Source organism: Musa acuminata, chromosome BXJ3-2 (genome assembly GCF_036884655.1).
Source record: "Musa acuminata AAA Group cultivar baxijiao chromosome BXJ3-2, Cavendish_Baxijiao_AAA, whole genome shotgun sequence".
Lineage (NCBI taxonomy): Eukaryota > Viridiplantae > Streptophyta > Magnoliopsida > Zingiberales > Musaceae > Musa > Musa acuminata.
In genome coordinates, this window is record NC_088350.1 from 19,012,510 (window position 1) to 19,025,044 (window position 12,535).

Sequence of the window (12,535 nt, forward strand, 5' to 3'; positions counted from 1 at the left end):
GTAGGAATAGATAACCCATGACACTCTCTATCATTATTTGGTAGGCCTAATTCCTTTACGAGCTACGTAAAAAAATGTGCACGAATCGCCTACACGGAGCAGTGATCAGTGATAGGACTACCTACATTATCTCATTAGCTTAACCCTACTTGTAGGTTTTTTTGTCCTTATGGCCTGAGTGATTTAGAGATGTGAGATAACAAAAAAATATCTTAAGCCATAATATATTATGAATATGATTGAATTTTAATTATGATTATTAATAAATAAAAAAATTAATTATAACAAAATTTTTTAGGAGATATCTTGATAGGAGGAACTCTTCTAATTACTTATCCTAGACCTTTTGCTCTCGTCTATAAATATACGAGACCTCTTAGAGATTAAATACCATATATTATATGAATATACGGATACGCGAATACACAAATAAAAGAAGATAAGGATACGTGATATTATTAAGAGATTATAAATCTTCTCTTATCTCTCCTTAGTCACATGAATCATTCAATAAGAGATTATAGATCTTCTCTCATCTCTCCTTTGTCCCTAATCTATTGATCAGAGTAATCATATGAAGGATAGGAAGAGAGGAGAAGGCAAGTCTAATTCTTCTTATATATCAACATCGCTAAAGTTTTCAAATCCAATGATGGTATATCTGTAGATCAGTTAAAAGCTCTCTGATTAGCATCGAAAGGCACATATCATAAATTTAGATATATTGTTATTTAATTTCAAATTTTGATATTAAAGTTTTTGTATAATAATAATATAAGGATGGTTTTTATGCTTACAATTGGTATTAAACATAATGATTTTGAAATTAAATACTTTCACCACCTTGTCCCACGTCAGATGCTCATACATCTCTTGGTTGTGCTCGAAGATAGCGAAGATAACAATATCATAGATGTGGGGTTCGTCGAGGTCCCAAATGGGCTTCCACCCTCCCAACATTTGAGCATGATGTTAGAGCAATAATAATTAACAAGATCGATAATAAAAAGTTTAACGAGTAAACCCGTAAGCGTCTTGTGCTAGTTGTAATAAGAGATCCACCTCACCGACGTGTGCATGAACATACGGATGATTCGACCACCAACCATTATAAAATTTTAATATTAAAGGAAAAAAAAATACAAATGTCAAATTCTGTTTGACTTTTTAAAAAATTCTGTATGATTTTAGTATATGCATGAAAGGCTAAAGGGAGAAAGTTGTCCTTTAGCTATGCGAGACTAAGAGTCCTTTCATCTTCATGTTATTAGTTCAGATTTTGATTGTTCGAGTTAGATATTGAGTAAGAGCTAATTAAAGTTTTTTTCCAAGTTAGTCTCATTCAATTTGAGTGAAGACATGGTTTGTCCGGCTCTTGAGGTGCCAAATCTATAAAACTATGTCGAGGGCATTCTCATCGAGTTCCCCTTTGATGCTTAAGTTAGTTTGAGATTGGATGGAATTCTTAGAGTATGTATTAATGTTTGTGCGGAACGCACCTAAGGATCCACTCTTTTTTATAGTGGATTCTAAGGGTCGTTACTCTCGTGAATGATGATGGTTATAGGGTAAATTATATGTTGCTCTTGAGCTTAATTATGATTGTAGTGATGTGGCATGTAGAATCCAAAATATGATAATGATTGGTCTAAGTTGGTCACACGATATCGAGATGTCATCCACATGAAATGTTGACCTCTTGTTGACTACAAGGCATTGAGGAGTGTGGCTCATAGCGCTTACATGTCAATCTCATGTTGTTCATGTGTTATTGAGGTGTCAATCAGGTCATCACTTCCACATCACATGTTAATAGTCATGCATCAATATGTTAATTACTAATGAGAGATTTTAAGGATTGACCTGATTCTTCTTATTAGAAGAACCTAAATGGTTAAAGACCACTAATATAGGCATTGATGAGAATGGATGGGCTCAGGTCTACCACCATCTTTCATCATTAGATCTCTTTATATGGCTTGCCATTAACTCATTATCCTATTGGCTTTTTGCTAGAATAGAAATCATAAGCTTCTTTGGTAGTTACAGAAGTTTAGCTCAAATTTCTTAACTAGCTGCCCAAGTGTGAAAATTGAGTCAGGACACAACTTGGAGAACGAGTCCCTCATCAACCCTCATAGAGTGATCGAGAAAGACTAACACATGTGGGAATCGATTGTCTCATATATTGTCATATGATAGGTGAATGCCACTAGATGCTATGAAGGATCGAAGTTTTTGTTATAGAGATCCAACGTAGTAGTTGGAAACCTTATGGTGTGTGATAGAAGATAAGATTTTTCTAACTATATAAGGAAATTTCTCTATTCTGTTGAGGAAAATCCTCTATTCTGTTAGGGAAATCCTTCCTCCTAATTTATATAAATAGGAGAGGGAACATGTTAATAGATTCAAGCTAAAGTTATTTTATTTCTATAATAAAGCTTCTTCAATTATTGTTCTTATCTTCTATTATTTCTATCAGTGTGGTCCTTCTATGATGCTTTTGATGAAAGTGGATTGTAGATAGATGTTGGTCTCTCTTTGCTTCCCTTGTCTAATTTCTTTCTTGATGTCCTCCCATTGTTGGTCCATCTCAAAAAGCTAGACTCGAAAATATGGGAGTTTAGATTAATTACCCTTTATGCCTTAGGCTCTTGTAGTAGATTTTGATGTTGTTCATAAGGGACTCTAGGGATAATTAACTTCTCATGATATGTCTATCGAGCGAGGTCAAGACTCTACCACTAGGCTTAGAGCTAGAGCAGGTGGAGGAACAAGAGTAGAGAATGATGGAGTGAATGAAGCATGTGGCCCTTGTTGTGTCATTTGGAAAAGTAAGATATAATAACGATTGGTCCAACTCAATCACACGATACTGAGATACCATCCACGTAACGTGTTAGCCATAAGACATTGGGGTGTAGAATGCGTAGCGCTTATGTGTCCACTATTACTGAGATGGTAATTAGGTCATCACTTCTATATCACATATTAATAGTTCATGTATTAGTATGTTGTTTATTAACGAGAGATTCTAAAGATTATCTAGATCCTTGATTGTCTATAGATTCTCTCTATAAGAGTACTTATACTAGTGTATTGAGTCACATATTATAAAAAGTATTATGTTGGGGTCTTTTTGAGCTATGCCCTTCTTGTACATCCATAAAATGTACTAATTATTATAGAGATGGATTTAAAGTCATAGTTCTTCCATATAATGAAATCATTTATTATGTGATATCATTGTGCTCATTGGACAATCAATGTTATCACATTGAACATTGTTCAAGGGGTCTTCGAGATTGGGTTCCTGTAGTTAAAAAGATTTGTTATGATATGAATTTATTCCTCTCGATGACATTAAGATAATAGTCATATTTACAAACTTTATTGAAAGAAAATGAAGTATGATTGTTGCTGGTGATAATATTATCTCATATAATAAATATGTTAGTATTTTGTTCATAGTCATGCAAGGAATCATTCAAATATTTCAAAATATCAAAAAAATTATTATATGGATGTATCGCTTATGTTGGTTGTATTTATGGACATAGATGACCCAACATTGAGTGTTGTCATGTATCTGATTCAATACAACAAACAAAGGGTTAATTGTTATCTTAAAATATTCTATTTTGTTAAGATCTACTAATAATCAAAGTCTTTATCAGCTAGGTTAATTGACCTATTATTAAAAATCTCATACTATTTTATTTAATTTTGTAAATTAGTTAATTTTTATAATAATGTCCTGTAGAACAATTTAATTTATTTATGCAACACAAATTCTACAATTTTACCAGTTCATTCTGATCAGAGTAAAATATTCTTAATCCATGTATGACATATACTCAGTTTAAGATTTGCATCGGAAAAGTGATAATACAATCTCAATGAGATTGAATAATAATACAATCTAAAAGCTTCAACTATTTTTGTCGAGCAGAAGCCGAACGAATATATAATATTATTCATTTACATCTACAACTATTATTCATGTATAAGTTAATTATCAGTTACCAAAATAAATCTTAAATATATATTAGATTTATTAAATCATGATCATGACGAGAATAGAATGACACGACGTGCGTTGTGATAACACAGGCTTTATTCGTCACCACATCAGCAAAGGAACAACGCATCGCCTCTCAGCGTTGTAGGCCGATGACTTATTCGACACACGTACGAATACTGCTGACACAACATCAAGCTTTCAGCTTCCTTTATTCGACACGGACACGGATAAGGCATTAATTAGTTCGTGAGTAGCCGCTTGAAGGAGGTGAGCTTCCGGAAGTTCTCCCATTCCTTCTCCCACACCACCGCCTCGTATCCGGCGGACGCGCCCTTCTCGTTTTTGGCCACCAGCAGCAGTTTGTAGTTGACCCCGGCCACCACCTGGCTCTGAGCTTGCACCACGTTCACCAAGGTCAGAGGCTCCTTCGCCTCTTTGTTGTGCTCGGAGACAGCGAATACAGCGATATCATGGACGTGGGGGTTGTTAACGTCTACCGGAGTCCAACCACCGAATTTTTCCTATCCAAAGCGAGATGGAGCATGAGCAGCAAAAAAAGAGAAGAGTATAGATCAGGAGGAAGAAGTTGATGATGATGAAATGGTGAAAGGCGGTTCGATGTAATATTGGCCACTCACCGGAATCAGCACGAAGGACTCGAGCTTCTTCTCGCCCTTCAAGGACTCGTACACAACTGCCACGTACTTAGCCGTGGATAATCCATCCTTCACCTTCAGCGTGAGGTTATAGTTCATCCCGCTCACTAACTGCTTCTGACCGGCCAGCACCTGAGAGAGTTCGAGACCCTTGTTCTCCTGAACGTTATACTGGGAGACTGCGAACACGGCGATCTCACGCACATGGGGGTCGTTGAGGTCCCGGATGGGCTGCCAGCCGCCCAGAAACTGAGCATGAGAGGTCGAGACGGAGGAGGAGACGAGGAGGAGGAGAAGCATAGCGAGAAGGCGACTCATGGTGAGGTAGGTTGATGGGCTCGCTTGGAGTAGGTGAGTGAGTGGCAAAGAAAGGGGAGGGGGGATGAGCTACTTATAGTGCTGGAGGTGCAATGGATGAGCTGCGAACAGTAACTCAGTCGTGTTCACGTTTCCCAAATTTAACACGAGAGAGGCGATGAGGTAAGAAACGTTGTGTACTTTACTTCCATGTTAATTATTTGATTTATGTGCCATCGTATATAAAAGAGAAATATGATAAATTTTCGAAAAAAAAAACCCTTACCTTTGAGAAAAAAAAATTTATAAAGCACTTTTTTTTTAAATTCCCACGAAGAATTTTTTTTCATAAAAGATAATTTTATCCCTATCTTCGTCGGACGCGATATCACCTTCGCCCGGACCCCGTTTGCATCTTCGCCCTTGGTCATCGCCTCCTTCATGTGTTTCCCCGGTTATTTTCTCCACGTGTTTCCTTGTTGGCTAAAAATTGTAACCCCCGCTGGCCATTGATTGTGATGGTGAGACAAATCTGGTCGCTTGTGCCTCGACCCATGCCCATATAAGCATATGCCGCCAATGTTGGTTGTCTGTGCAATGGGTGAGGACGAGAAGGATTAGGCACACGGTTGTTAGCCAATGGGCTCATCTTTGGCTCCATCCTATCCCTACATGCACCTTTGCCCTTGGTCACCTTGTCCTTTGTACATAGGTCCTTGGTCGCTTGTGTCTCCATTGTTGGCCGCTTGTGTCACAAGCGAAGATGGTGAGGGTGAGGCACAAGGTCATCGACCAATAATGAAATTAGGCTTAATCTTCAGCACTCACGTGCATGCGTAGATGAGAGCATGATGTTCACGCGGATAACAGTATTGGAGGACAATAATGAAAGGCCAAGAGAGACACCAAATGTAGTATAGTGGGTGAGAGTTTGATGGTCGCATATCTGATACTTGCAACCCACCCACCCCCCCCCCCCCCCCCCCCCCCCCTTTTGTGTTGGGTAATTTAAGGATTAGGTTTACCAAATAATTGTGGAGTGGCATGTGCTACACGTTTTCTTCATTGGGATTAGTAGCGAGCAAGGATTGGACACTAAAGATCGAGGACGACAGTTCCTGCCATAGATCAGTTGATGCCATGTACTTGGCTCTACATCTGAAATATTATGTTTCGTTTGATGTCCAAAATATCAAGATTTGAATTAATTTTTAAGAGATTGATGAATATATTATTCTTAATTTATATATAAAATTAATATTTATAATTATGACATTTAGGGTCATAGTTGATTTAGTTGGATTGTTTGAGAATAAAAAAACTATCTTTAGATGAGGATTCTAGTATTAGATCTTGATGTCACATGGATAATGCTCTGAGTCTTACTATGTTAATATATCGATAATTCAATCGAATTAATGGAAGGTTCTAGATCTTTGTTAAACAATACTTACCAAGCTAGGTTCAAGATTTATCTTTAATAATTTTTTTTTTTTTTGTAATGAGAACAAAAGTCTAATATCTTAGGATAAGCCATCCAAAGTATAAATGTTTGAGATATTTGTTAAACTATACTTTAACCAAGTATAATTATGAAGATCTTTTGATGAAGATTTTTTAAAATATATAACTCATTTAATTAAACAAATCAAAAGTTATGAGGTTGGAAAATTGATATGGGATTTTACTATCGACAATTAAAGTCTTTACTAATTAAACTTATTTATATCTTCAAAAATTTGTTTGGATAAGATCATATCTCTCAAACTTTTATAAATGAATCTAAAACACACCATTCGATATTATATGAACCAAGTTTATCTTTAAAGCACCTTTGGAACATCCGATTTAATTTCATTGGCTTAATCATCCTAAGCGACAAGGGTTTCTGTTCTTCAGAAACTTTTTCTTATTTTGCAATATGAAGAATATAAATGGGAAGAAATTGCCAAAAAAAAAAAAAAGAATAGGCTACCACTAGAGAGGAAAACAACTCAGGAAAGAGCACTTGATGAACTTAAATAGAATTGAGTGACAATGTATTCGATGCAGATGAGGGGTGAGCCAAGGCATTTGAATGCATCGACCAACCATGGAATAAGTAAAATGGCAAGGAAGAAGAGGACAATAACGTCCATCCTCACTTGTTCTTGTGGGCAGAAGACGATATAATAGCTGCTGAAATTTTAGTCTTGGTGGGCACACATAGAGCCAACAGACGAACGTGACTATCGTCCATGTCTTATATACAGTAGCTGTTGAAACGTCAATTTTTCCCTCTAACATCACTAGGTGCTTAGAAAGGAGAGTTGATTGGTTCAATATTGATCTCCATTTTGATAGACTACTTGGACAGTGGGATGTGAAGAAATGAGAGAATGAAGAAAAGCATATTTCAATTAGTATCATATGAAGTCTATTTATATATAGTGAAAGATAAGATTTCTTTAACTGAGCAGAGAGAAAAGCTCATACAGTTGAGGAAATCTAATCTGCTATGCAGTTGAGGAAATCTCTCTGTTATCAGAGAAAATCTCTTTGTTATCATGCCCCCGCAAGATCGAGCTCCTATCAAGGATACCGATCTTGGACCGATGCAACAAAAATAGTTTGCGGGCTAGAGGCTTTGTGAGTGAGTCTGCTAGTTGATCAGTCATATGGATATGAGAGACACGAAGTTGATGCCTGATAACTTGATCTCGTACGAAGTGAAAGTTGATGGCAATGTGTTTCATGCATGAGTGGAATACTGGATTGACACATAAGTAGGTAGCTCCAACATTGTCACAATATATTGTAGGAGTATGGGTAGAGATGACTTTGAGTTCCTTGAGGAGATTTGTGACCCAATTGAGTTCAGCAGCAGCGGTAGCAATAGCACGATATTCAACTTCATTTATGACCCCCACCATCAGAGTAGACTGTTTTAATTGTAGATTGAAAGAAGTTTTTGACCAACTTTTTAAAGTTGGTAAAAATTGTTGAAACTTCTGACTTATGACGGAGAGGATAAATCCATGTGTACTTAGTAAAATAGTCTACAAAAACGATATAAAATCTAAACTTGTTAAAGGAAGTGACGGGAGTAGGACCTCAAACATTAATATAAATAATTTCAAATGGTGTAAAACATGATATGGAAGAAGAACCAAAAAGGAGTCTATGACTTTTATTATTGAGACAAGCATCACAATAAAAGCTATTATTTATAGGAGTAGAAAGAGAACAATGAGAAAGCAATTTATTTTGGATAGAGAGGGAGGGATGACCAAGACGACAATGCCACACATCGATTGGAGTTGCCATTGAGGAGTAAACATTGGGTTGTTTGAGTTGTGGAATGGACGACCATTCATAAACATTGTCCTTACTCTAACCTTGGAGAAAGAATTCAATAGAGGTATTATTTTATTTTTAAAATTAAGAAACAGAAATAAGATTGCGTTTAATGTGAGGTGCACACAAAACATCATCGAGTGTAAAAGTTATGGTAGGTGAATTAAGCATTATGGAACCAGTATGAGTAATAGGAAGTCCTTTACCATCACCGATGATGATGTCGTCATGTCCACTATAGTTGTTGTGGATCGATAAGTTCTGTAGATCAGACGTAATGTGGTGTGACGCACCAGAGTCCACGATCCAATTATGATCAGTAGTGTTTGGAGTAGTTGCGAGATTTGCTTGAGGCTAATATGATTGTGTAGGAAGTCGGGGTCGAGATCGATAGACCTTTGCAGAGTGGCCGAGTTTATCACATAATTGGTAGACAACTCTTCGTTGATTTGTGTGTCGAGGGTGCCAGGACTGCTGATGATTGAAGTAGCCACCTTGGTTGTCATGATTGAAATGTTGATGATGTGGAGGAGGGGTTTGGTTGGAGCTCAAAGGTTCGGAAGACATCTTGGTCGAACCTTTGTTGATAGCCTTGTTATACTGATAGCCCCTCCTCATGGATTTTTGATTGACTTGAGCCATGATGGATGGTCCTAACAATTTATCCTCACGTTTGAGATATATCTCAAAATCAGTCAGCTTGTCGTAGAGTTCTTCGAACGACACTAGTGAATCACGTGCCCGTATTGCTGTTGCTAGTTCCTTGTACTCGTCTCCTAGGCCGTTGAGGATATGGACAATAACTTTTCATCACTGAGGGAATGACCTATCAAGGCCAAGTTATCGATAATAATCTTTATGTTGTGCAGATAATCAGTAACAGTACTTCCCTCTTGTTTTATTTTCATAAGTCCGGATAGGAGACTAAGCATGCGAGTTCGTGAACGATTTACCAGGGTGATTTACAACTTGCACCAGTCTTCGACAGTAGTGTCACACGAAGATATGAGTGGGGCGAGGGATCCAACGACTGAAGCTTGAATTGCTCGAAGAATGAGACGATCCTGGCGTAACCATAGTTTGTAGTCCATATTTGATATTGGACTGGATGCTCCTAGGATGTTGATCATCGTTGGTGGATAAGGAAAGAGCCATCACGCCATGATACGTAGTTGCCACCTTTGGATAATTTAAAGGAGATGAGGGTTGCTGCATTTATGAAGATAAGATTTGTACGTGGGAAAGTACTATGATTCCCTGTTGGAACATTGAGTGGAGTAACAGAGATAGATGATGAAGACATGGAAGATATGGACTACTATGTGGGAGCAAGTAGAAATATGTAGCAATGATAAGGATCAAAAGAAAAATAAAAAGGAAGAAGTGTTGGTACTTATGCAGTAAGAAGCCAGGAAGAATGAACAAGTTCTAAGAAGTGTTGGTACATTTTTGCGGTAAGGAGGGAGGAAGAATAAAAAAAAATTTCTACAGTAAGGAGGAACCAAGAGTGCGTGATCCCTGTGATGCAAAGTCACCAAATGCGTTGACTGGACCCAACAAATGCTTAGCGCTGCACCGTAGGCTTGGAACTTGGCGACTGCTGCATATGAGGAGAAATTTGGTAGCGGTGTGATGTCAGACAGCAAGAATTTTTCTTGGCATCGACACAATTTCCGCTCTGATACCATGAAGAAATAAGAGAATGAAGAAAAGCACATTTCAATTAATATCATATGAAGTCTATTTATACATGGTGAAAGATAAGATTTCTTTAACTGAGCAGAGAGATTGCCTCATACAGATGAGGAAATCTCATCTGCTATGAAATCTCTCTGTTATTAGGATGATCATAACTCTTAGTTATTAGAGGAAATCTCTCTGTTATCAAGATTATCATAACTCTCATAGAGATATTACTTTTCTTACATAAAGTAAACAGCGAAGACGAAATTTTATCCCAAAATCTTGTTTCTCTTTAACTAGTTGATATCTTCGGTAATCCAAAACTTTATCTCTCTATATCAAATGATACACCTAATCCTAATAGAATCCAAGAAAGGAAAAACGTGTAGGAATAGATAACCCATGACACTCTCTAACAGTATTTGGTAGGCCTAATTCCTTTACGAGCAATGAAAAAATATGTGCATGAATCACCTAATTTCTTTACGAGCAATGAAAAAAAATGTGCATGAATTACCTACATTATCTCATTTGCTTAACCCTACTTGTAGGTTTTTTTGTCCTTAGTGGAATGATTGATTTAGAGATGTGAGATGACAAAAAATATCTTGAGCCATAATATATTATGAATATTATTGAATTTTAATTATAATTATTAATAAATAAAATTTTTAATTATGATAAGATTTTTTAGGATATATCTTGATAGGAGGGACTTTTCTAATTATTTATCCTAGACACTTTCCTCTCATCTATAAATAGACGAGACCTCCTAAGGATTAAATATAATATATTATGCGAATATACGAATATACGGATACACAAATAAAAGAAGATGAGGATACGTGACACTATTGAGAGATTATAGATCTTCTCTCATCTCTCTTTAGTCACATGAACCAGTCAATAAGAAATTATAGATTTTCTGTCATCTCCCCTTTTAATCCAGTGAAGGATAGGAAGGGAAGAGAAGATAAGTCTAGTTCTCCTTATATATCAACATCACTAAAGCTTTTAAATTCAATGATGGTATATCTGTAGATCAGATAAAAGCTCTCTTAGTAGCATCAAAAGGCATGTATCATAAATTTAAATATATTATTATTTAATTTTAAAATTTGACTAAAAGTTTTTATATAAAAATAACATAAGGATGATTTTTATGCTTACAATTAGTATTAGAGCCATGATTGTGAAATTAAATACTTTCACCACCTTGTCCCACGTCAGATGTTCATTCGTCTTTTAGTTGTGCTCGGAGATAGCAAACACAACAATATCATGGATGTGGAGTTCCTCGAGGTCCCAAATGGGCTTCTACCCTCCCAACTTCTGAGCATGATATTAGAGCAATAACAATTAACAAGATCGATAATAAAAAGTTTAACGAGTAAACCCGTGTCTTGTAGCCATTGTGCAGGTGGTAATAAGAGATCCACCTCGGCGATGTGCACAAATGTACGGATGATTCGACCACCAACCATTATCAAATTTTAATTTAAAGGAAAAAAAAGAGACAAATTTTGAATTCTCTTTGACTTTTAAAAAAATTCTGTATGATTATCATATATGCAGGAAAGGCTAGAGGGAGAAAGCTGTCCTTTAGTTATGCAGGAATAAGAGTCCTTATGTCTTCGTGTTATTAGTTCAGATCTCAATTGTTCGAGTTAGATATTGAGTAAGAGATAATTAAAGTTTTTTTACAAGTCTATCTCATACAATTTGAGTGAAGACATGGTTTGTCCAAGGTACCAAATCTATAAAACTATGTCAAGGGCATTCTCGTCGAGTGCCTCTTTGATGCTTAAATTAGTTTGAGATTCAGAGGATTTGGATGGAATTTTTAGAGTATGTATTAATGTTTATGGGGAACGCACCTAAGGATCCCCTTTTTTTATAGTGGATTCTAAGGATCATTACTCTCATAGATGATGATGGTTATGGGGTAAATTATATGTTGCTCTTGAGCTTAATTGTGATCGTGGTGATGTGGTATGTCGAACCCAAAATATGATAATGGTTGGTCTGAGTTGGTCACACGATGTTGGGATGTCATCCACATGAAATGTCGACCTCTTGTTGACCACGTGGCATTCAGGAGTGCAGCATTGGGGTGTAGGACGTGGATGCACGTCCTACACCCTAAACCCTAAACCCTAAACCCTAAAAAAATAACTATTTTTATAATAATGTCCTGTAGAACAATTTAATTTATTTATGCAACACAAATTCTACAATTTTACCAGTTCACTCTGATCAGAGTAAAATATTCTTAATCCATGTATGACATATACTCAGTTTAAGATTTGCATCGGAAAAGTGATAATACAATCTCAATGAGATTGAATAATAATACAATCTAAAAGCTTCAACTATTTTTGTTGAGCAGAAACCGAACGAATATATAATATTATTCATTTACATCTACAACTATTATTCATGTATAAGTTAATTATCAGTTACCAAAATAAATCTTAAATATATATTAGATTTATTAAATCATGATCATGACGAGAATAGAATGACACGACGTGCG

At 36.3% G+C, this 12,535-nt stretch overlaps 1 protein-coding gene across 1 annotated transcript; it reads right to left on the minus strand.

Moving 5' to 3' along the window:
* Window positions 1-4,102: 4,102 nt before the first annotated feature.
* Window positions 4,103-5,057, minus strand: LOC135631148 (cysteine proteinase inhibitor 1-like). The gene is made up of 2 exons (XM_065138590.1): window positions 4,666-5,057; window positions 4,103-4,548 (listed from the first exon to the last, which is right to left on the minus strand). The coding sequence occupies exons 1-2, from the start codon at window positions 4,999-5,001 to the stop codon at window positions 4,267-4,269; spliced, it is 618 nt and encodes a 205-aa protein (XP_064994662.1). The 5' UTR covers window positions 5,002-5,057; the 3' UTR covers window positions 4,103-4,266.
* Window positions 5,058-12,535: the final 7,478 nt, after the last annotated feature.

Excerpts from the sequence above, each read along its gene's own strand:
- LOC135631148 (XM_065138590.1), bottom strand. The coding sequence starts at position 5,001 with ATGAGTCGCCTTCTCGCTATGCTTCTCCTCCTCCTCGTCTCCTCCTCC. Across the intron at positions 4,549-4,665 it reads AGTCCTTCGTGCTGATTCCG|GAAAAATTCGGTGGTTGGAC; the intron begins GTGAGTGGCCAA and ends CGCTTTGGATAG.